General features: G+C 46.8%; 3 protein-coding genes and 1 non-coding gene across 4 annotated transcripts in view; 2 read left to right on the top strand and 2 right to left on the bottom strand.

Annotated features, from left to right (window-relative positions):
- Positions 1-6,416: 6,416 nt before the first annotated feature.
- TRNAQ-CUG (transfer RNA glutamine (anticodon CUG)) lies at positions 6,417-6,488 on the top strand. The gene has a single exon. It is a non-coding gene; the product is annotated as a tRNA-Gln (tRNA).
- A 5,665-nt stretch (positions 6,489-12,153) lies between these two features.
- POM121L2 (POM121 transmembrane nucleoporin like 2) lies at positions 12,154-15,240 on the bottom strand. The gene has a single exon (XM_066353578.1). The coding sequence runs from the start codon at positions 15,238-15,240 to the stop codon at positions 12,154-12,156; it is 3,087 nt and encodes a 1,028-aa protein (XP_066209675.1).
- A 6,366-nt stretch (positions 15,241-21,606) lies between these two features.
- ZNF184 (zinc finger protein 184) overlaps positions 21,607-24,629 on the bottom strand; it is a 28,729-nt gene continuing 25,706 nt past the window's right edge. The window contains exon 6 of the mRNA XM_066353526.1: positions 21,607-22,225. Within this exon, the coding sequence (XP_066209623.1) occupies positions 22,059-22,225 (167 nt within the window). The 3' untranslated portion in view covers positions 21,607-22,058. The remainder of the gene's footprint in view (positions 22,226-24,629) is intronic.
- Positions 22,505-24,011, top strand: ZNF391 (zinc finger protein 391). Its single transcript, XM_066353335.1, is given in 4 exon segments — positions 22,505-22,532; positions 22,535-22,724; positions 23,087-23,468; positions 23,556-24,011. Coding segments are annotated over 4 exon segments (978 nt in total). The 3' UTR covers positions 23,934-24,011.

The following is a 24,629-nucleotide window of genomic DNA, read 5'->3' on the forward strand; positions in this document are numbered from 1 at the left end:
TTTCACGGCACCTGGTACTTTCAGAGCCTAGGACAGGATTGGGCCGCCTGTGGGCTACTCATTAATTTCTTTAAAATGAGAGTCTAATCAAATTATTGAAAATAATAAATGATAGATACATGAATTACAACTGCCCTTTGGCTGTTCCGCTTGGCTGCCTGACCCCACCCTTAATTACCGGACAATTGCTCCTGGGACAAAGGAATTCCAGGAAGCTGGTCAATCACTCCAAAGAGGAGTATTCCAGAAAGCCAAACATACCTGCACACCCTTGCTCGAGGCTACCCCAACCCTATAAAGTTTTATCTCAGTCTGTTTTGGGGGCCCTCCTTCCCTGAGAAGCACCCAGCAGGTCTTTCTCCTCTAATAAAGCCTGCACATCTGGTGTTCGAGTGCCGTCTCATTCTTACAATAAACGATGTCATTTTTTGCTGCCAACTTGATGTCAGAGAAAATAAAAGACTCAACATCTCGCTCATTGGGAAATTCTGCCTCTCTTCTCTGTTTTCTGCAACGTTGTGTCCAATCTAAATTTCAGTTTCTGAGAGCACAAGTTTTCAATGTCGCTGTTTGTCACATTTGTTGGGCAGATAAAATATATTATGCTCACTTTGTTAAAGATGGCGCTGCCCACATGGAGGCCATCGTCCAGGTGATATTAATGTGTGTTGGGGGTGGGCTAAAGGCAGGCAGAATCCTTGTAGCCTGGGGCTTGATTTTGGGATTAAGCCTTTCCCACCCGTCTTGATGTGGGGTGGCACAATCCAATCATGCCTCAGAGAAGTGACTTTGTATTAGAGACTTCCCTATTTTGTATATTGGATTAAAGGTTTGGATTTCTACACTATAAAATAGGGGCATAACAGGAGCTTGCTCTCTTGGTTCCTGGGATTATTAGCATGAGAGAGCAGAGGGAGCAGAGCAGAGAGCAGCGGAAAGAGGCCATGTGGCCAGGAGAAGCAGCCAAGATGGCGGAGTGCTGAGTGAGATGCCAGTTTGTGTAGTTTGTGTCGAGAGAAGGAAGGAGATGGGGAACTGAGGAGAATAAGTCTGGTGAGCTAGAAACCTTTGATTCTAGGAAACTCGGATAAGTCAGTAGCTTTGTGAGCACTGAATGTGAGTGGGTTTTGGAGCCCAGTGTGTATTTTTACTTGCCCGCCGGGTGCAAGCTAGAATTAAAGAAAATGGCCTATCAGTTTTTGGCTCCGTTGTTTCTTTACCGACTGTCCGAATCCAATGCGAACCTGCATGGGCTGGGCAGCTGTGATGGTGGCCCTGGCTACTGGCTTTACACAGATGCAGACTCTTGATTACAGAATGACTCATTGAATCCGCTCATGTACCCCGTTTGTCACCCTCCTGGTGGTGAACCGGACACAGTTCGCGGGGCCAGCACCGCCCTCGAGGATGTTGGAGGTCTTGGCCCCTCGAGACCAGAGAGGGAAATGGAAATCAAAACCAGAGGGTAACGCAAGGGTCATTCTTTGAAATCCAACCCCCAGGAGCCCAAGGTCACCCTGCTTGGTGTGGGAGAAGGAATGTGGACTCTGGTTTTGAGTTATGCTTGATGATGAGTCATGGAGTTTCTACATTTTTATTTTAACAAATAAAAAGTGCAAGGGGAAGACATGCACTGTCAATGGAAGGATACTAAAAGAAAAATAATTAGAAATTTTTAGCCTTGTGAGCACCCACAAAACTAGTATGTAATTAATTCTGTTATATCTTGTAAAGCTGACTTAGTACCGTGGTTTCTGTAGTGTAGTGGTTATCATGTTCACCTCACACGCGGAAGGGTCCCTGGTTTGAAACCAGGTGGGAACAGTGGTTGTCTGGCTTTTTTTTTTGTATTTTTCTGAAGTTGGAAACGGGGAGGCAGTCAGACAGACTCCTGCATGCGCCCGACCGGGATCCACCCGGCACACCCACCAGGGGGCAATGCTCTGCCCATCTGGGGCGTCGCTCTGTTGCAACCAGAGCCATTCTAGCACCTGAGGCAGAGGCCACAGAGCCATCCTCAGCGCCTGGGCCAACTTTGCTCCAATGGAGCCTTGGCTGTGGGAGGGGAAGAGAGAGACAGAGAGGAAGGAGAGGGGGAGGGGTGGAGAAGCAGATGGGCGCTTCTCCTGTGTGCTCTGGCCGGGAATCAAACCCAGGACTCCTGCATGCCAGGCCAATGCTCTACCACTGAGCCAACCGGCCAGGGCCATCTGTGGCTTTTTATATTTGCATTTTCTGCACTAAATGCCTAAGCCTTCGTGAGTTCCCAGCTCGAGGTTTCCAAGTCCTCTTCACAGGAGCACCGCTGAGACCCAGATGCTCATTTGCGAGGTCAGTCCCTAGACTTTTTCTGGAAAAGAATTCTAAGAATAAGGACACCTCAGAAGACAGCGAATTTTGTTTAAAAAGTAGATCCTGCCAGACCAGGCGGTGGCGAAGTGGATAGAGCGTCGGGCTGGGATGCAGAGGACCCAGGTTCGAGACCCTGAGGTCGCCAGCTTGAGCGTGGGCTCATCTGGCTTGAGCAAAAAAAAAAAAAAAGTTCACCAGCTGGGACCCAAGGTCGCAGGCTCGAGCAAGGGGTTACTTGGTCTGCTGAAGGCCCACTGTCAAGGCACATATGAGAAGCAATCAATGAACAACTAAGGTGTCACAACGAAAAACTGATGATTAATGCTTCTCATCTCTCTCTGTTCCTGTCTGTCTGTCCCTATCTATCCCTCTCTCTGTCTCTGAAAAAAAAAAAAAAAGTAGATTCTTCCCTCTTACCATTGCACCTTAGGAGTTCTTTATGTCATATGGATCCAAGACCTTTAAGCATATATTTATTACGAATATCTTCTTCCAGTCTGTGGCTGGTATTTTCTCTCTCAACATTCTTCTGATGAACAAAAGTGTTCAATTTTTATGAGGTCATTATGTCTTGTGTGTGTGTGTGTGTGTGTGTGTGTGTGTGTGTGTGTGCGCGCGCGCACGCGCGCTTAGTGCTTGTTCTGTCCCGTCTACAAAATGTTTGCTTATCTCCAAGGCATAAAGCGGTTTTTCTGATTTTTCTCCAATAGGCTTTTTTGTTTGCACTTTCCCCTTGGGTCTCTGGAGGTGACTAGAACAAGCACTTCATAAAATATAATCAAATAGCCGGTAAGAAATTGATTTGTGTCATACTGCAATTAAAGATAGATAGATAGATAGATGAGTAGATGACAGGTGACTAGTAGATAAATGATAGCTTGATGGATAATGGATAGATTAGACAGATAGGAGATAGCTAGGTGATGGATAGACGATAGAGAGAAAGAAAGAAAGAAAGAAAGAAAGAAAGAAAGAAAGAAAGAAAGAAAGAAAGAAAGAAAGAAAGAAAGAAAGAAAGAAAGAAGAAAGGAAGGGAGGGAGGAAAGGAGAAAGAAAGAAAGAAAAAAAGAAAAAGAATGGAAGGAGTGAGGGAGTGAGGAAGGAAAGGGAGGGAGGGCGGAAGGAAGGAAGGAAGACCCCCCATTACCATAGGCATTCCAAGCAGGGTAACCTGATCCCAACCCTTGACAACAGTTAATCGGGGCTTCCCGGGTGCAAATACTTGAGTCTGACCCGTCTCCAGATCTGGGCTCCCGTGACACAAGGATCTGAACCCAACCTGAGTTTCCAGGCGGTGGCTTCCTCGGCACGGGACATGAGCCCCACCTGAGATTCCAGTCTTTGTCTTCCGGGTGCGCGGACCTGAGCCCCACCCGCATGTGCACACCAAGGCTTCCCGGAGCCAAGACCTGAGCCGGACCTGGTCACCTAGCCGAGGCTTTCTGGGTGCCGCGGCCACCAACAGACAGAAGTCGTCAGCTGGGCACTGAAAAGCTTCACGTCAGTGGGTTCAATGTTTATTTCCATCTAGCACAGAACAGTCCTGGCTGGAATGCACTCAGTGTGGATGGGTTTACTTAGGTGTGAGAGTGAGACGAGGCGGCGGGACAGACACACAGGAAATCCGGTGTTTGGGCCTCGCAGGCAGGGTATCGTGGCAGCCAAGCTGTTCCGCTCGGACATTTCCAGCCAATGGCATCCAGGCACGCGCCCAGCAGTAGGACCGTGGACAGCGCATCCTGGACTTGCAGGTTCGAGTGACTATAGAATAAGCATTCTAGGGATGTTTATTATTTATTTTTTACTCCTTTCACCCATTTCTTTCATTATCACCCCACTCTCTGATCTAGCAACCACCAATCTGTTCTCTGTATCTATGAGTTTGGTTTGTTGTTGTTGTTGAAGATTCCACGTATAAAAGAGATCACGGGACGTTTGTCTTTTCTCTGAGGTATCTCACTTAGCACAGCACCCTCAAGGTTCACCCAGGTTGTCGCAGGTGGCAGGATTTCCTTGTTTCTCGTGGCTAAATAATATTCCATACCACACAGATGTGTGGAATGTACCACATCTTCTTTATCCACTTATCTGTAAATAAACACTTAGGTTGTTTTCATATCTGGGTGAGGTCTTTGCCCAATGAGAAAAATGTTATGCTCTTACACCCACCTTTTTAACTTTTTTACTTCTTTCCCTTTAAAGCCTCTTTGATTTCAAATGTTCCACCGCTCTCTATGTAATCTTCTCCCTATCATCAGCAGTATGAGACTTCAAAATTACAATCTTAGATTATGAATGTTCTTTTGATGACTCTGAGGACTCACTCCAAGTTAAGCAATAGGCCAAGGTTGCATAGTGGGGTTGCAGCAACAAACAAAGGGAGCGTTTCACAGTAATTGAAATTCGAAAAAACGTTTAATAGTTTGTTTCAGTATCAATTTAAATAAGAGTCACTTAAAAGTGAATGGAAGAAAGACAACCCACCCAGAAGTTAAACCTAGAGTCTTCTGATCATAGTCAAGTGCGTTTTCAGTTGCACCAACTGGCTTACCATAACAGGAACTCTTACACATAATATTTTAAATGAGGCTTCAGAAATCGGTACATATGTAACAACTCGTTTGAACTTAACATTAAAAAAAAGAAAGAGGGTTGACACAGTGGTAGAGCATTGGCCCAGGTGTAGATGTCCCAGTCAGTCACACAGGAGAAGCGACCACTTCTCCCCCCACCCCCTTTCTCTCTCTTCTCCTCCCACAGCCTTGGCTTGATTGATTGGAGAGTGCATCAGCCCTGTCGCTGAGGATGGCTCCATGGAGCTTTTGCTAGGTGTGAGCTTGGTCATCAATGGGCAGAGCATTGGCCCCAGATGGGGTCACCGGGTGGATCCCAGTCTGGGCGCGTGCGGGAGTCTTTCTATCTCCCCTCTCAGTTGGAAAAGAAGAAAAAAAGAAAAGAAAAGAGAAGTTTCTGCAAGGCTGGTTAGAACATGGTTCTAATAATGCCAAGATCAAGGACTTGATTTCCCTATAGGTCACAGGTTTATTTTTAGAGAAACTCGATTCCTAACTGGTAAAAGGCAGAGAATATGTATAATGTACAGTGTTCTAAGAATTTCCAAATCCCTTGTTCTTGTTGCAGTTTAACCCACGCATGACCCAATTCAGTTCCCATAAATTCAACATTTCCCCAGGCAGTATTTTGTTCTTTTTCCTTCCTGAGCACAGAGTGCTTGCGTTAGGGCAGAGAGCTCAAAAATGGGCGCTCTCTCTAACGGAAAAAGAAAAAAAAAGTGGAGAAGATAACCAGCCACTTTTTAAAAAGTTTATCTGGCCCTGGCCGGTTGGCTCAGTGGTAGAGCGTTGGCCTGGCGTGCAGGGGTCCCGGGCACACAGGAGAAGCGCCTATCTGCTTCTCCACCCCTCCTCCCCCTCTCCTTCCTCTCTGTCTCTCTCTTCCCCTCCCGCAGCCCAGGCTCCATTGGAGCAAAGATGGCCCGGGTGCGCTGGGGATGGCTCCTTGGCCTCTGCCCCAGGCGCTAGAGTGGCTCCGCTCTCAGCAGAGCGACCCCCCCCCCCCCGAGGGGCAAAGCATCGCCCCCTGGTGGGCAGAGCGTGGCCCCCCTGTGGGTGTGCCGGGTGGATCCCAGTGGGGCGCATGCGGGAGTCTGTCTGTCTCTCCCCGTTTCTAGCTTCAGGAAAAATATCTGATTTTAAATTGTCTTTCCAAAGTAGCAAATCAACAAGAGACACAAGGTAGAGAGAAGTTCTTAAGAGGTTGTTCTTTCTATGTTTCTGAAAACTCTAAGCTTTCACTGACAGTCCAGATGGCAGATGGCCCTGCGAGGAAAAACCACGAAACGGGGTCTGGTTCCTCTTCCCAGATGTCTTTTCTCTGGACTCGGATGTAAAAGGTATTGGCTGGAACGTGAGAGGTAACTGTCCACCACTTAATCCTAGAGAAGAAAAAACAGGAAGATTTATACTTTTAAAGATTTATACTGAAGCGGGGTACTTGGGAAGAACTATGTCACCAAAGAGTTTCAGGCAAGCAGGGCCACAGTAGGTTCCATGGTGTAATGGTTAGCACTCTGGACTCTGAATCCAGCGATCCGAGTTCAAGTCTCGGTGGGACCTCTTCTGCATTTTGGTCCTTACTTGAGTCCTACGTCTTCTTTGTTCAAACAAATCTTTGCATCTAAATCTCTTTCTTATATTCCCCCGGCACACCTGCGGAGTCCCGTGTTTGCAGTCCCCAGCCAAACGACAACTAAACGCTCGCTGCGCGCAATTTGTTTCGTTCCGGGAACGTAAGGGAGAAGAAATCTCAAAAGAAAATGCACGCAGAAAGCACTGAGCTTGCCGGAACTGGAAATCTTTAGAGAAGACCTATCAACTGAGAAGACAGAAGGGAAGGTGGCCCGAAAGGAGAGCGAGAGAAAATTTGGTGATAGTCGTGGACCAAGAATAGTGGGGATGGAATTTAAGAAAAAAAAAAAAAAAAAAAATGACCCCTAGGCAATGAGCCTGAAAGAATGGCCTGTCGCCGGGATAAACAAACAAACAAACAAACAAAACAAAACAAAAAAAAACCTGTCCACAGACAAGACCACAAAGGGACGGAGCCCAAGTTCAAAGATCTGGGGGTGCTGACCAACCAGCGCTGATAGATCTTTGGTCCGTGTACAGGCTGGTCTGAGTTTGCACGAGCTTCCCTGGTTCAGCAAGCGAAGAGAGGAGCTTGTTTGACAGACTTCCTTTTCCGACAGCGGTCACTGCACGCTGCCCCGACCTTCCCTAGCCTCCACTGGGCAGAAATAGACCAGGGCTTCGTTAGAATTAAATGAGAACGTTTTATTCCAGGGTCTTATAAGCGAATTCTGCAAACACTACCAGGCAATACCCCGACTGTTCCGAAGAAAAAGAAATGTTGAAGAGTTTTCTAGTCAAATCCGCGTTCTCGAGAAGAATCTGTCCTGCCTCCGTAGGCTCTGGATTGGTTGGTCCCCGAGGGTAATCTTCTGAATGCCTGGTCTCCCGGTCAATGGAACATTGTTTCCAAAGTTTTTCAGAGGTTTACCCTCAGGATTTATGTACAACTGGGCATTGACGCACAACTGAAAAACTCAGAAGTTTAAGTCCTCAGGTTAGTCAAAAAAAGATAAAAACGACTTCTTATGTTTCAGCGGCCCCTCGACTCCTCTGCAGATCCTTGTGGGCCCGCAGCCGGGACCATCGTTTGCAGAATGGGGAGCTCGGTCGTCCCGGGAATTGCTGGTACGTTTAATTTTGGAGAGAGGCTGGATGGAAGTAATGTGGGCAGGAAAAGGCAGCTCCAGAGTTAGGAAGATCATAGAGGCGAGGGCACCACTCAGCGCTGTTGGACAGAGATGTAGCGACGCTCCAGGACGCAGAGGAATGTTCCCAGATGCACCCCTTTCTGACCACGCAGCTCAGCTCCTGACCACGTGACAGTCTCCACCCACACTTTCCCTTGCAGATCATGCCTTTCTGCTGCATTATGTACAAGTCTTACTGTGGAAAGTTATCCCAGTTCTAAAAATACTCCCTATTGACAAGAAAGAACAATGGGAAGTGCTGGTTTACAAACCAGACATAGGGCTGCATCTCAGGTGCTTACTTATGCGATTTTACACAGGAGGAGGCGACAAATTCCTCATGTACTAACAACAGTACACTTTTGATGAAGGGAACATACATATGTCATGGAAAGTCAGTGCAATTTTCTTTACCTACTAAGAAAACTACTTTCCTTGACTTTGTAAGAAAATAATACATACCCATATTTTGTAAAACTATGTATATTACATGGTTGCAAGTCCCCTGCTCACTTTTATTTATTGTTACCTTTTATTAAAGTTAGATAAACAGCGGAAATGTATTGAAGATTCTAGTTTAAATAATCCACCTTAAATATTCATTAAAGCACCTTTTATAAGCATCACATTTGTTTGAAATCACAAACTTGTGGTCTTTTTGTGTTCATTTTCACCGAATTATTTGTATTCCAGACATAAGGAGTTTTCATTCACGGACAAATCAACAGATGGGGGAAACTATTCCTAGCCCTCTCACAACAGGATGCATTTCCAAAGCAATTCTACTTTATATATATGATGAATTACTGTACTTAACAAGTTTATCTATTTATGTTTTATCATATGCTGCTATTAAACACAAAAATAATTCAAGTCAGAAGAAAAACGGTTAAACAAATGTATAGTCACTGGAAGTACCTAAAAAATTAGATTGCAATATATGTAAGTACTTTGTGTTGCACAGTGGCATAGTGGAGTGTTAAGCATAAAATACATATTAGGATATAATTCTGTAGCAAGTGTAGAATGAAAATATGTTCGCAGGAGAAAAATGTATTCTCAAAGTTTTTTCAACTGTAAAACCTCAGTAAGAAGGGCTGGAAGGAGGAGGGGTAAGGAGAGGAGGGGGTGGGGAAGAGGGAGAGGAGGAAGGGAAATAGGAGAGTGGTAAGGCCTAAGCTGAAACTGAGGAACAAGCAGGGAAGGAAGGTAAGTGAAGTGCAGGCAGAAAGAAGGGCTAGAGAGTGTGACAGGTGAAAAATGAAATTTGAATATTTGGGGAGTAAAGAAAGAATTTTACCATGACTGGAAGGTGAGTGTTAGGACTGAGAAAAGATGACAATTGAGACTGAAGACAGAGGCAGGTCAAGATGAGATCACCCAAGTGTGAAAGGCTCCCTGGAGGAAGGGGCAAAGTTGTGTGAACATTCTCTAAAATGTATGCAGTTTAGAGAATAGTACATATGACACATCAGTGTCAACATGCAAGGCTTTGCCCAAAGTAACATTGAAAGGAGTATTCAAAAGTACAGGTTCTTGTGGGACAGGGTGGTCCAGTGGCTAAGGCAAGGGATTGTTAACCCATTGTGCTCTGCACCTGTGGTTTTGAATCCCAGCCTTGTCAGCTATCAATGAGTGGTGATGTGTGTTTTCTGCTTTCTATCTCTGATTTGCCCAAAGAAAACTTGTGTCTTATACAACTTTCCTGCTTCACCCTTTGTCTCTCTTCCTCTCCATTCAAGTAGCTTTATTTCTTTCTCACATAGTGTAATTGCTCTGCTCTCTTAGAGCTCAATTCCCACAGTTTACTTTGTGGGTGTGCCACGGCCTCCACCTGGACCACTCTTAAGCAAGGATTAAATTACAGAGTGAAAGGAGCCAAGATTTTGGTCAGACCCTGCCTACCTTCTTCTCTGAACATTCGACAAATTTGCATATCACCTTCTTCATTTCCTCAAGTCAAGGTAATTCTTACCTTTTTGTGTTTATTGTCATGGAAAAGCACTGTGGGTAATAGACCTGTCTTACAGGAAATGCTAAAGAAAATCCTTCTGATTGAAATAAAAGGATACTAGATAGGAACATGTAGTCGTATGAGAAAATAAAGCTCCAGTAAAAGTAACTATGTAGGTAAACATAAAAGCCAGTGTTACTATACTTTTGCTTTGTAACTCTTCTTTTTATAACCCAGATGATTTTAAAGGCAGATGCATAAAATTATATATATTAATGAGCACACAATGTATAAAGTAATTTATGGCAAAAATGACATAAAGAGACAGAGTTGTATAGGAGCAGAGTTCTTGTATACTATTGAAGCTAAATGGTAATTTGTTGTCAATTTAAACTATATTGTTTTAAATTTAAGATATTATTTGTAATCTCCAATAATTGCAATTAACCACTAAGAAAATATAAAAAATACAACAACAGGAAATGAGATTATCAGAATTCTGCACTACAAAAAGAATCAATTAGACAACAAAGGTAGAAGTAATGAAAGAAATTAGAAAGATGATGATATAAAACATACAAAAAAAATAGCCAAATGGCAGAAGTAAATTCTTCCGTATTGGTACTTTAAATGTAAATGGATTAAATTCTCTAATTGAAAGGCAGAGATTGGTTCAATGAAAAATTTTAAATGATCCAATGTGCTCTGTCTACAGCAGACTCATGATAAATCTAAAGACATGATAAACTTGTTAACAAAAAGATAGAGAAAGATATTCCACGCAAACTGTAGCCAAAAGAGAGCTGGAGTGGCTATCCTAGTATTAGACCAAATAGACAAAAAAAAAAAACCCCAAAACTGCTGCAAGACACAAAGACATTATATGTTGCTAAAAGATCAACTGATCAAGAAGATATAACAGCTGTAAATCAGAGTCTCAAATATATATGAAGCTAAACATTGACAAAATAGAACAGAACTGGGTGGGCTTGGCCAAGTTTCTTAACATCTTTCTGCCTCCAAATTGACATGAGTTTAACAGTAATTGCTACATCATTTATTTATTTTGACAATTTTTATTTTATTAACCAAATTAAGATGGCTTGCTTTATCCAATTAGGCCTCTTCCAAGGTATCCATAAAATAAAACAGGAGATAGATATCTTCAAGGAGTCATTCTTGACCCTCTTTTTTTTCTTCAGATGATGCAGAGTGCTAAAGAATGTGTCACAGTGCGTTCACAGACCTTCCATGGGTTACAGAGCAGAAACCAGTCTAAGTAGATGCTCTTCTTTGCTTGCTCAGGCCAGAGAGCCTTCCTTCCCTGCCTGCCCCATTGGGATAGATGTGAATATGGAGGAGTGATTTGAAGTACAAATTAAAAGGACAATGAGATGTAAGCTTTGGTTTCCTAACTGAGCATTTTTTGCTCCTACTGGAGGTAACATGGTCTAAGTTGTAGAGAGAAGCAAGGTTGTCTCTCTCTGATTGTCCTTACTCTGGTCCTACTTCTTGCTGAGAAGTCATCCCTTAAAGTCGCAAAACTTGAAAATTGGCATCTGTTAGACATAATGCTGTGCAACTTGACTCATCCAATTAGCTAGGTCCCAGCTTTCTGTTATACAGGTAAGTCTGGTTCTATCAATAGAGCACCACTCTCGCAAAGCAGTCAAGCTCTAAACTCTGCTGAAAGCCCATATGACAATACTATTAAACACAGTGAAGAGGAGGAGTTTCTGCATACATATTAGGGAATGGTAAGTGAAAATGTGGCAAGCTGGCAAGACCCACCTGCCTGCTCCAAGCCTGGGTGGATACTGGCCAAGGACTTTCCTTTTCTGGAGTGAGGAGTGACCTCTGGGTCTGACAGGCTAATTCTTCACTCACCAATCCCTTAAGAGCTAAACGGACAGAAAGAAGGATGGGGCCACAATGCCACCTCTCCTGGTAAAATGTTAACACGGTTTGAAGAAATGGGCACAGCATCCTCAGGACTGACCATTGGTCCTTGAAGAAAAGCTGGTTCCAATTACACAAGAACCCCAAGAACCCACTGAGGAACAAGGCAGCAAGAATGAGGAATCAGCATCCCCAGAGACCAAAAAAGGGGAACCACTTCTTAGAGCCAAAGAAAAGCTAAGACTTAAAATCCATTCTTTCTCTCAAAGATGCAAGAGGGTAGGGGCTGTACCTGCTGCCTTCCTGGCATGTGTGTTGCCAGGGAAAAAGCAGGACATAGTGTTCTGACTGAGCTCACACCTGATGTACAGAGGAGTAGGGAGGGAGAAGGCAAGGCTCTGTTCAAGTCCAGAGGTTCCACCCGGTTTCTTTCTGCTGTCAACACTAGACATCTTGTTGTTCCACCTTCTAGAATGTAGATGAGGACCCACAGGTGAACATAAAGCTCTAGCCTTAAATCTGGGTATTTTTGCTTTAGAGAATTGAAAGATACTGAGACTCTTCCCAACAACACTGAGGTCCGAGTCAGGGTGAGGGTGAGGGACATAAGTTATTTCCTGCGGGCATGATGCCTTCGGGAATGACTGTGCTCCCGACTCTTTGGGGTTTTGGGGTTTGCACCAATGGAAAATGAAGGGGCTGATGAATTGAAAGACCATTTCCCAAAGGAGCCCTGGGCAGGTGGAGAGGAAATTCCAAAGCCAAAGCTACTACCTGTCTTATCTGGCCTAGGGACAGGGATGCTCTGAGCTAAGGGGGCCATAGAGGGGCCCCCAAAAATAATCTTTCTTGCAGAAATGCTGGCCCTCCCCAAGGCAAAAGGGGTGCTCTGGCTGGTGACACCTTGGATGTTCTGACTCCCGCCTTTTCCAAACGGTATGACTGTACCAGAGGCCCCACTTGCTCTTGCTCCAATGGAGAACACTCCAGAGTTAGAGCTCATGTCTGGGACAGTCCTGCTGACCCCGGACTCTTCCCAGTCCATAGGGGTCACTAATCTCCCAAAGGCAAAAGGTCGTGGGGCTGTGCTGCCAAACACTGAGCCACAAGCTCCACTTTTGTGAGTCTGGGTGACCCCTTCAGAATGAGTGGAACTAGGTTGACCAGGGGGAAAACCTGCTGGAGTGCTGCCTACATGTGGCTGGATGCTGGCAGAGATGTGAGAGGTGGAGGCTGAGGGTGTCGACACCCCAAAAGTTGACTGCGTGGGAATGCTGAAGGCTGACTGAGCTGGAGTTAGGGTTGGGGATGCCACTGCTGAGTTTCCAAGAGTGGAAGAGCTATTAAAGCTTGGGCCAGGGGCTGGTTGGGGGGGATCTTGCTTTTGCCCATCTGCAGCCCCAAATGCAGGCTGAAGAGTGGCTCCTAAAGATACTGATAAAGGTGGTTTTGAGCTTGACCGCAAAGGAACTGCAAGTGCTGAGGCCAGATTGGAGATGCCGGATGACAGTGTGGGTTGGCTCGTGGTTATGAGGGCTGAGTTCGCCACCGAGCTGCCTTTGCCCTTAACGTTAGCAGTGCTTTTACTGGGGGGTAGCTGGACAGCACTAAAAATAACTTGGCTAAAGATGTTGTCTGTGGTTACCATGGGAATGGTAGAATGCTGGGGAGGTGGGAAAACGAGGCCTGTGACCGGGGAGAAGCTGGTCCTGAAGGCATGGGAAGCCCCAAGGAAGGAAGTGTGAGAAGTGGAAGGGATGGAGTACGTGTTGTCCATGGTACTGGTAACACCCACTATACCAAAATCCAGAGGTGGCTTGAAAGAAGAGTCTTTGGATGTACTGGCTGGGGTGGTGGGCATGGCTACAGAGGTAGCCTTGACCAGGTCATGCAAGAAATGGGTTGAAGCAGGTGGAGTTGGAAGAGAGGTCTGCTTGTAAGACAAAGGAGCTGTCATGGGCATAGTTTTAATTAGTCCTATGCTGCCAAAGATGGGCTTGAAGCTGGGCATTGAGATGCCTGCAGGTGAATATGCCGCAACTGTGACTGAGATTTTGGAAGGCAAGGCATCTCCAGTCTCGCTGTTGGGTAGTGGCCCCAAACTAGGTTTTGATGTGGGGTCAGCAGAAGTTGCAGCGGGAGGTACAGATGCAGAAAGATGGTGAGCTGGTCTCACCATTCCAAACAAAGTTCTTTGTGTAGAGAGTGCTTCGGGGTTAATGGCAGGTGGGTCTGGGAGCCTGGCAGACCTGTCAGTCTGACAGGTGGGAGGTGGCTGTGTAGTGTCAGTGACTGGTGCTGTGGTAGAAACAGGGGATGGAAGGGTTACAGCAGCTGAGAACTTTGAGTCTGAAGAGGGGGCTGCAAGGGCCTCCGATTGTGAGCAGCCTTGTGGGGCCAGCAGGCTGGGTGTCTTCAGAGGTGAGTGGGCCACACTGATTCCCTCTCCTGTAGACTGTGGGGAGACCAGTGAGCCTGGAGCTGCCACCTGAGGATTTGTGCCCTGGTTTGGAGCCGTACCTGTGGAAGACAGGGTGAGAGACAGGGAAGGCAAAATAGCAGACTGAGTGTCAGGGACAGGATGTGTGGTGACCTCTGTTGTATCTTTCCTGGTTTTGTTGCTCCATTGGAGTCCAGCTTTCACCCTTAAGACCAGGTTCTCAGCAGAGACTGCATAACCAAGCTGGGAAGGTGGATTCAAGGACAACAAGGTCCCAGGGCTAGAGAACAGCCATGGAATCTGCTCATTTTGCTGTCCAGTGCTGCCAGACGCTGCTGGGGACTCCTCTGATGGCAGTGGCACTGGAGAGTGACACTGATGACCTTTTTTCTTTTTTACTGGCCACTCTGGCATCTGGAGGGATGCATAGGGAAAGCTTCTCTTCCAAGGCTTAGAGAAATTTCTAGAAGAGCTATAAGAGCTTGTAATAGCATTTCTTTCTGAGCTGAGGGTGCCACCTGTGTGCGAACTGGCCAAGGAGCTCACCAAGGAGGAAATGGGTCTCTTGTTCAAGCTGTGGTCTGAGCTCCTGGAGTCGAGGCTTCTCTTCAGAAGCTCAACACTGGGCACAAAGAAAGTGAGGTCTCCACTTTTCATCAGAGGCTTAAATGTAGATGGTCTGTCATCTGGACTCCTCTTACTGTCCGACCTTCCAGAGGACAGAGACGGTGGTTCTTCCAACCTCAGACTCTCTTCTTCGCACTCTCTGAGGACCCTGAGCACTGTCTCCTTTGCACATAGATCTGGCGGCTTCTCAGAGGGTGAGGGATCAACAACTAAGCTGATGGCTTGTGCTGCTGACGTGGCAGAAAGCCTTCTCCGCTCGGGAGGAGTGATCTTGATGGTCACTGGGCTCCATTCTGCCCTGGGGTGCCGAAGAGACCAAATAGTTCTCTTGAAGTAACTTTCCCACCAGTCTGAGGGATGAGGCCCCCCAATGGAATTCTGGGGCTGCCTCATGGGAAAGCGCCTCCAGGCCTCATTCACTACCCACGAGGTAGGGTTGGTGGGGTCCCAGTTCCGTGGCCTTCTCGCAGGTCTGAGCCGCGAGGCAGGGTGGGCGCGATGGATGTGCTGAACCCGATGGACCTGGTGAAGGGCCTGAGAGAGCCGGCGGATTACTGGCCTTTGGGACAGATCTGTGCGCCCCTCTTCCCGGGATGGCGGGGGTCCCGATTTGCCCAAGAAACTGCCCATGCAGAGCAGTGAGGCGGCTCGGCGACTTTGAGGACGATTTCAGCCTCCAAGGTTTCGACATCTGTCGATTCAACCGAGTCCCAGTGCGCAAGTTTCGGTGACGGTTGGGATCCCGGCGCGAGGAAAGTGCTAGGGGTCTCGGTGCGCTTGAGAGCCACAGGCCCCGCGACCGGAGGTCGCGCTGGTGGGAACAGAGGCACGCGGGGCCTCGTCAGCTCTGTAGGCTCTGCTATTTGGAGGCCTAAGCTGTGCGCTCCGATGGAGCGCAGGTCTGGGACCATCGGGCCGAGGTCACCTCGTCTCATGGAGCTAGAGTGAGCGTGCGCCGCGTTTCAAGGAGTTGGCTACTGCCAGGCTCACGGTACTTCCTGGGTCCCCGAAGTCGGACGGAGGGGCAAGGACTGGAGCCCCGATGGTGCGGCCGTGCGGCTGATGGCCGCCGTGGCGAAGCAGCCAAGGACACCGGAGGCCCAATTGGCTGGTTCTCCTTTCTTGTTGCCCTAGCCTTTCTGCAGCCAGTAGGTGCCAGTCATCTGCCAGGACGACAAGCTCCAGAAGCAGCTACCGATTGGCCTCATTCAGGGTCGCCTCCCCGAGGCACAATCCGGGTCGTCCTCCCATTGCTCGCCCTTTGAGTCCCGCGGGCCCTCAAGCCCCGAGCTCAGTCCACCCCACCCATCTCACCACTCAGGGCCTCACCTGACGCAGCGGGGGCCGGAGCTTCGGGAGGGGAGCAAAGCAGTGAGAGACGTCCGCACCCGCTTTTGGAACTGAGTGAGTTTTGAAGGGAAATCATTTTCCGAGGACCTTTCATGAAAGAGTCGGATTCAATCCAGTGCCAATTTTACCGTTATTAGAAGGAACTGTTTTAATAATCTTTTAAAAGTTCTTTGTTTTTGAAATCATCAGAATGTTAGTCACCCAGTTGACTCTGGCTTACCAAAATGTTGAACTGCAAATTAAATGAAATCTTATATTTGTATAAAAATCAGTTATTTAGTTTCTTCACAATAATTGTATCCAAGTTAGCCATCTATTCCCCCCCTCCTTTTAAATAATCTATTTTCTCATTTTAAGGAGTATGTCCAAAGAAGTATTTTATTGTTTTTATAGTAAATAATCATAGCCAACCTATTTTTTATTCAGCACGTTATTTTTGTAGCCAGTTTTTTCCCTTTTCTTTTATCTATTTATTTATTTTTAGTAATATTTTGTATATCAATTACACTTAATATTTCACTGTTATTTAAATTAATTGCATGCATTCATTCCATTTTCTCTTCAGAAATACGTAAGTGGACTTACAGTGGACTCATTCAGTAATGACACCCATAGGCTCACAGCTGGTCCCCGCATAGTGAGGACAGACAGTTCGGGGGTTCTAGGTGCGCTCGACGCTGACTCTGCTTTTCATCTGCGTGGAATCGCTCGCCTAGATGCGCTTCCCCACCTCCCTGGCCCCTTTCTCGGGCGGAACGACTTTTCCTGGCTGAAAATCCTTTCCCCTAGGCCGTTCATGGGCGGCTGGAGGGGTGACCGGAGGGATGTGGAAAGGCGCTTCTCCTCCCCTGTCCCGGAGGGTCTCCTCGCGTGGAGGGTGCTGTCTTCAGTCCCGCCTGGACGCGCGACCGAAGAGCAGATGCGAGTGAAAGAGCGAAAGGAAAACCCTCCGCCCGGGCCGGATGTTTTTGATTCTTGACTGACTTTCCTTTTCTATCTTCTTTGCCTTATGGTCATTTCTTGCGCCCTTCTCTCTCCCGCGCACGTCGGAGACCTGCGCTTCCACAACCAGACTGTTCCAGGCCACCACCTCCAGGCTGCCCTTTTCCAACCCGACAAAGTATCCAAAATCGAACTTTTTTTTTTTTTTTAAATTATTTATAGGAGCCATTCGTTGCACAGAGCAGAACTGAGGGGATATTCCCGAGCAGCATCTGAGGTCGCAGAGCCACGCTGCGCCTCGGGGGAGCCGGTGACTTACGGCGAGGAGGACAAGCGCTGAGAGTCGCCAAGTCCAGGTGTGATTATTGAAAATCAGCAACGATAACGAATGCTGCGCATTAATTACCAGGGTGTTATTGAAGCCTCACCAAAATAGATAAGGTGAATCCCTTTATTGTCTACACTCATTTTGACCAACTCTCCGGGCACGCTATTTAAAACCACCTATAACGCGTGGCCCGGGGATGTGCTCGGTCGAGTAGGTCTCCCCCAGGTTCCGACGGCGCGTTTCAGCAACGCCCGCGGGCGGCTCTCTGCGCCTGCGCAGCGGGCACGGGCCGTACATGCCACGCCCTCTGCCTTAATGGGTTGTCTGCTTCTGGAGCCTAAGGTTAAGTGGCTGATCTGCATCGACCCGCCCGGCATACTGTCCAGGAAGGACCAGGGCTCTGAATAGTGGCGGGAAGCTTGGCGGATCCGCGCAGGGGTTACCTGTTTATGCCTCCGGCTTCCCCACATCCCACACACTCACGTTCCGTGCGAGCGCGGTTCCGCCCAGCGAGTGTCCCGACGCTGGGCGGGAGGCGGCCGGTGAGTGGGGCGCGCAGGGCTCTGCGCAGTGGTCCTGCGGGGAACACTGGGCTCTCTGAGGACACGGGCGGGGGCCAAGAGCGACTGGCTGCGCATCGTCCCGGGGCGCCTCTGCGGCTGGGCGAAGGTCTCCGCGCGCAACGTGGCGATGGCCTCGCGGGCGGGCTGGCCGCGTCCGTGCTGGTCCTGGGGCGCCCCAGGGAGATGCGTTCCGCTCCCCTCCAGCGGGCCCTCGAGGAGGGCTTCTGCACCAGGCAGTCTGCCAGGCACTGTCCCCAGCCAGGGGACATGATCGTCTCTCTCTGAAGGTCGATTCCTCTGTGCAAAGGCCCCAAGAATCAGGCAGGTGGGAGATCTGCTCCCTAACCTAAAGGGCCTGCTTTCTTCTGAAAGACATGGTTTCTTCTTTCTTTAGTAAGAGGAGGGGAGGCAGAGAGAGACTCCTGCATGCGCCGGACCGGGATCCATCTGGCAAACCCACTAGGGGGCGTTGCTCTGCCCATCTGGGGCGTTGCTCCATTGCTCAGCAGCCAAGCTCTTCTTAGTGCCTGAGGTGGAGGCCATGGGGCCCTCCTCGGTGCCCCAGACCAACTCACTCCAATTGAGTCATAGCTGCAGGAGGGAGAGAGAGAGAGAGAGAGAGAAGTGAGAGGGGGAGAGGTGAAGCAGATGGGCGCTTCTCCTGTGTGCTCTGACTGGGAATCGAACCCTAGACATCCACGTGCGTAGCGGACACTCTACCACTGAGCAAACCAGCCAAGGCCAACATGATTTCTTTATATTGAAGGGAGGAGGGAAAAGGGAGAATTCTCCCCAGATTAGGAATTTCTTATAAGAGGAAGTGGTGCAGTTAAAGAATTTCAGGCCCTGGCCGGTTGGCTCAGTGGTAGAGCGTTGGCCTGGCATGCAGGAGTCCCGGCCAGGGCACACAGGAGAAGCGCCCATCTGCTTCTCCACTCCTCCCCCTCTCCTTTCTCTCTCTCTCTTCCCCTCCAGCAGCCAAGGCTCCATCGGAGGAAAGTTGGCCCGGGCGCTGAGAATGGCGCTGTGGCCTCTGCCTCAGGCGCTAGAATGGCTCTGGTTGCAACAGAGCAACACCCCAGATGGGCAGAGCATCGCCCCCTGGTGGGCGTGCCGGGTGGATCCTGGTCGGGCGCATACAGGAGTCTGTCTGACTGCCTCCCCGTTTCCAACTTCGGAAAAATACAAAAAAAAAAAAAAAAAAAAAAAAAAAAGAATTTCAGATGGTTAGGACAGGAGGAGGCCAGCACTGTTAGGGCTGGAAAGTTAGTCACATAAAGAGTAGGTGGTGCTTGCTGGTGCCACAACACTTTGTGACCACTGGACTTGAGAGCTTTGGTAGGGTCACAGTGTCCGTAGAGCAATAAGGTGATGCAGATAAAGAAGTATGAGGAATAAAGGGGGGAAAGAGAAAAAGAGATGTAATGTTTCACACCATGGTGGAGGAATCCTAGATGAAACCTGGCTAAGGTTATGGCCTTAACCTTGTGGAGAACATGACCACCTGACCTCTGAAATATATCTGGAGGCTCCCTTGACACTTTTGTCATATCCATCAGTCCTCCCCTCCTCCACAGCCAGGAAAAGAATGCATCTGTCCATGCCGTGGAGCAGTGGCTCCTGAGAAGCCTCTCAGATCCTATGAGAATGTCTTGAACGTACTCCATCACAATTTTAAATTAATTCATTTGAGGTAAGCACAGCAATAATAGAATCTCCTTATGTCGTGTATGACATTCCTTGTTGTAAATGCTCTGCCATGTTTTAACTTGTAGCATTCACAGAAGTTTTTTGAGAAAAGATAGGCAAGCACCAGTAAGGCCATTTTGCAGTGTGGGACCAGGTTTCCAGAAAGGTGAGTGACTTGCTGGGGGATACACAGCCCTGTGGTGGTGGAAGAGTTAGCTGCCTTCTGTTTTGACCCTCAGGAGGAAGTAAACTATACCCCTTGTGAACTTATACCCCTTGTGAGGATATTGACAAAGGTGCTGGACTATAAGTCTCAGATCATCTAGAGAGTTTAGAGAGAGTTTGGACTTGGCCCATTTCCATCCCCTGTACCTTTTATTATGAAAGAACTAGGGACTTACCCAGACATAAATAGATGGTCTATTGTCCTTTTCTTTGTATCTGGAAGGAGGTGGAATAAAACCTGTTCCCACCTTTGACCAGAAAGAACGCCAGGAAGAGGGAGAAGATAGAAAGACAACTGTCTTTCTTACTATTAGATCCACAGCCCACATATATTAAGGAGTTCTTTCTTCTTTTCTGAAAGTTATATCATTTCGCTGAGCAGAGACCTGTTTATTTCTCTTTTTGTAGAACTTCCCTTCTTAGGTAAGTCTGCGAAATTCTTCCCAGACTTCTTCCCTGACAAGACTGCTTCCAATTTGCATGCTGTCTGCTCTTAATGTCTTCCACACTCCCTTATTCTATTTATTTTTAGGCAATTGAAGATCACAGCATTCTTGGCCTGTTTCTTAAATGGTTTCAACTGAGATATGGACCTGAGGATCTCCCAGGTGTCTGGGGATTTGAAAGAGTCTGTTCATTCTACTCTCATCCTAAGTCTAGGCAGATGGTATGTGCCTCAGAGTTGGGACCTAAAATTAAATCATAGCTTTGAACCAAATCATCTAGTCCTCACGTCTTAATTTTACAGATGAGGGCACATATTTCCCCCTGGTTTTTATATAGCGACCAACAGAGCTATGCCCAAAATCCAGGTTACTTGGTGAATGCTTACACCACGGGGCCTCTGTCTGATGTAAAACTGATTCCTGCCAAGGTTACCACTTGCATTGTGATGGCCGGGACATTAGTGGGGGCTGGCAGACTTTATCCTTAGGTTACACAGGTAGGGCTTTAACATGTTTACATCTCACTGCAGCTTTTCAGGGTGGTCACTCTCTAAGCCTCCATGGCACAGTGGAGTCAGGATCAGGCCGGTGCCCTGTGGACAAAGGAGTTTAGTTTTCTGGTAATTTAGGGGCCACAGGAGTAGAAAGTGTGACTCGACTGTTCTTTCCCTACCTGTTGAGAAGCAGTTAAGTTCTGTGCAGTGATTTTAAGGCCAGGATTGATCACCTCGCCTTGAGTGTGCCTGTCTGTACCTTAGTTCTTGATTTGCATTGTGGGACTGATAGTGCCCCTTCATCATTGTAAGGCATAACTATTTGCAAAATGCTTAGAAAGAGCCCTTTTCCAGAGGCTGCACCTCCAACTTCTTGTCTTTTTTTTTTTTTTTTTCTTTTGAATGTAGATACTCTCCTCAGTGGGGTTTTTATGGGTCCATCATTTGTGTGACATATGCAGACACATATTGCATGATACAGTTATCCATGTCATGAGCTTATTTGAAACGCAGAAACAACTACATTTTGGTACTCTTATACTGTGCACTGTATATGCATTAGTTGAACTATAAATAATCTTGTATGAAATTGGCACATTTTACCAATCATCAAGATAGTAATAAGCATGAGAGTGAGCCCTATACTGCACACTGGTTATCTGCTCTGAACTCTGTCCTAGTTTATCTCTGGTCGGGCTATTCTGCCTACTTTTAGGTACCCTCTGTTTGAATGGTTCTAGTGTGAGGATTTAAAAAAATCTCCAGATTTCAGATCTTCCTGGTTTCCCTTTGCTTTCAAAATCCTAAACATTTCCTCAACAATATCTCTTCTTCAAGGTGGAATGTAATATGTAAAAAGGTATTAATGTTCCACAATGCACAAATTTTCCATTTCTCCCACCTTCACCTTTATGATGAGTGTTCTCAGATCTTCAAGGACTTTATCTGGGGACAAGAACTTGCTTTGCAGGCTTTATTATTGATTTCACTGAAATGGTGAGCACGTCCTAACAACATTAAAAGAAAAAGATGTTTCCTTGATTTTCCAGTATACAGCAAAACTGTGCAAAATACCTTGTTTTTACATGTCAAGGAGTGTTAGGTTCTAGCCTCAGCTAACAGCTTTTTTTAAAACTCTGGCCAATAAGGGACATTCTTTGTCTTGTGGGCAGCCCCCCAGTCAATATGACAACCAAAAATTCTCACAAATTCCCAAAACTCTCCCTAGGAGGCGGTACTACTGCCTGGAGGACCGCTGTAAATAAGAGAAAGAAGTACCCTGGCGAGGCATCTACAGAGGTTCTGGGATGCTATAATGTAGGCAGGCCAATCCAGCAGGAAGGCCAGTTCCCACAAAGTATGCAGCTGGATTTTACTGCAAGGTTCTAAATAAATGAGAAATTCTGTCCCCTCAGTTAACCCAGTGATTGGCTTTGTGTTCCCTGTTTCCAGCCGAAAGGCATGTTCTGGGCAAAGCTGGACACAGCATCATCATGTTGCTTTGGAGGGGGTTCTCCATGCATGGCTTCTTGCCAAATGTCCTCCAAAGTTCATCTCCACATCTGGGAGGTCCCCAGTCTATGAGACAAGAAAGACAAAGAAGAAACTTCCTGGTACTTCCTCTGGCTTTGCCCATTCCTCTTCCACTGCCCCCTTTATTTTCTACCCATATAAAGTTGCGAATGTGTGTGAATTGCAAATTGTCTTTTTCCTGCTGGTTTATTTTCTTTGCTTTTCACACTAGACAAAGGTGATGTCTGCACTTTAAATATATTGCAGAGAGGGAGATTTGAATGGAACCAAAGCATCACCTCCAATCAGGCTGTTTCTGAGGAATGACAGTTTTCAGGGTTAGCAATGGAAAGTCTCAGAGGGAATACCACCCAAGGCCTGTGAATGAAGAAGCCTGTGAAGGTGAGGGCCTGCTATCCAGGCAGACAGAGTGTGCTGTACTGAAGCAGTCTTCCCCTGGGAAAACAGCCATCAGAAGAGTGTCAGTGACTCTCAAAGAGATTTTCTCTGGGGAGAGAGGCCTGGAATCCAGTGAATTTAGTCTAAGCTCAAAATTTAATACACAGCCTGACCAAGGCGGTGGCGCAGTGGATAGAGCGTTGGACTGGGAAGCAGAAGACATAGCTTCGAGACCTCAAGGTCACCAGCTTGAGTGTGGGTGCGGGCTCCTCGGGTTTGAGCAAAAAGCTTACCAGCTTGGACCCAAGGTCGCTGGCTTGAGCAAGGAGTTACTCAGTCAACTGAAGGCCCGCGGTCAAGGCACACATGAGAAAGCAATCAATGAACAACTAAGGCGTTGCAACGAAAAACTGATGATTCATGCTTCTCACATCTCTCCGTTCCTGTCTGTCTGTCCCTATCTATCCCTCTCTCTGACTCTCTGTCTCTAAAAAACAACAAACAAACAAAAAAAACCTTAATACACAGCAGGAAACTCCAAAGAGGTCGATTCCTCACATCTAGAAAAAACTCCAAAGATGATTCAAACTTAATTAAACACCAAAAACTCTTCCCAGAAAAGAAGTCTTGGAAATGCAATGAATGTGGGAAAGCCTTTAGTTACCAATCAGATCTTTTTATCCACAGTTAAACTCATGGTGGAGAAAAACCTTTTGAATGCAATGGGAAAGCCTTTAGTTACCAATCAGATCTTTTTATCCACAGTTAAACTCATGGTGGAGAAAAACCTTTTGAATGCAATCAGTGTGGGAAAACTTTTAGCCCAAGTACACACCTGATTGAACATCAGAGAACTCACACTGGAGAGAAACCTTATGAATGCAGTGAGTGTGGGAAAACTTTCAGCTGGAGTACCCACACCCACCTTGGTCTACATCAGGATCCACATTGGAGAAAAGCCATATGAATGTAGTGAATGAGGAAAAGCCTCAGCTGAAGCACTGACCTTAGTCAGTATCAGCAAACTCACTCTCAAGAAAAACCTTACAAATGTAGTGAATGTGGGAAAGTCTTCAGTGACCGTTCAACCATAATTCAGCATCAACAAATATACATGGGGTAGAACCCCTATGAGTGCAGTGAATGTGGAAAAACTTTCAGCTGGGTCTCATCCCTCACTGAATATCAAAGAGTGCACACTGGAGAAAAGCCACATGAATGCAGAGAGTGTGGGAAGGGCTTTGGTCACTTATCCCTTGCTATTCACCAGAGAACTCACACCGGAGAAAAGCCTTACAAGTGTAACGACTGCGGGAAAGCTTTCAGTCAGAGCTCAACGCGTATCAGACACCAGCAGCTTCACACTAAAGAGTGACATCTGAGCTCTCATGAATGTTAGCACAAGAGCACACTGTATAACCTCTTGCAGCTAAAAAGAAAAATATGTGTTTGAATTTCCCTTCCCTACTAGCTGGCAATAAGCCAGTTTCAAGCTAGCCTTCTTTCCTTTTTGTAAACTAAATGCTTTAATAAGTGATCCACATAACAAGGAGATGATTTCAAACACCTAACATCAATCTAATATTTTGGAGAGCTCCAACCTTAGAGTAGACAGCTACCTGACATCTTGTATCTCCTCACCTCTTCTCTTCATTCCATGGGGCTTGGCTCCCTGAGCAGCTGGTGAACTCTTTGTTTCCCAACCACATCAGCCTGTTTACTTAAAGAGGGAATCGTGTGTGTGTGTGTGTGTGTGTGTGTGTGTGTCTTCATGGTTCCTGGAGCCAGTTGCAGAAGAGGAGCTGGCTTCAGACTGAGACAAAACACCACCAGTTTGGGGATAAGAGTGTTGAGGCAAATTCAGTCTCTGAAATGACAAGGAAGATTTTTCTCTTCTTCACCTTTGTTGCTGTAGCATCTGTTTCTCAAAGTATAACCAATAATTCTAATGTGCCTAATTAACCCTAATGTTATTTTATCTCATCCTTACTAAGACTGTCCTAAACTTTTACAGACATTTAGCTCTGCTATTATCTTGCTGGGGGAAAGTGCTGCCCTATTTTTTAAACTT

This window comes from Saccopteryx leptura, chromosome 11 (assembly GCF_036850995.1).
Source record: "Saccopteryx leptura isolate mSacLep1 chromosome 11, mSacLep1_pri_phased_curated, whole genome shotgun sequence".
Lineage (NCBI taxonomy): Eukaryota > Metazoa > Chordata > Mammalia > Chiroptera > Emballonuridae > Saccopteryx > Saccopteryx leptura.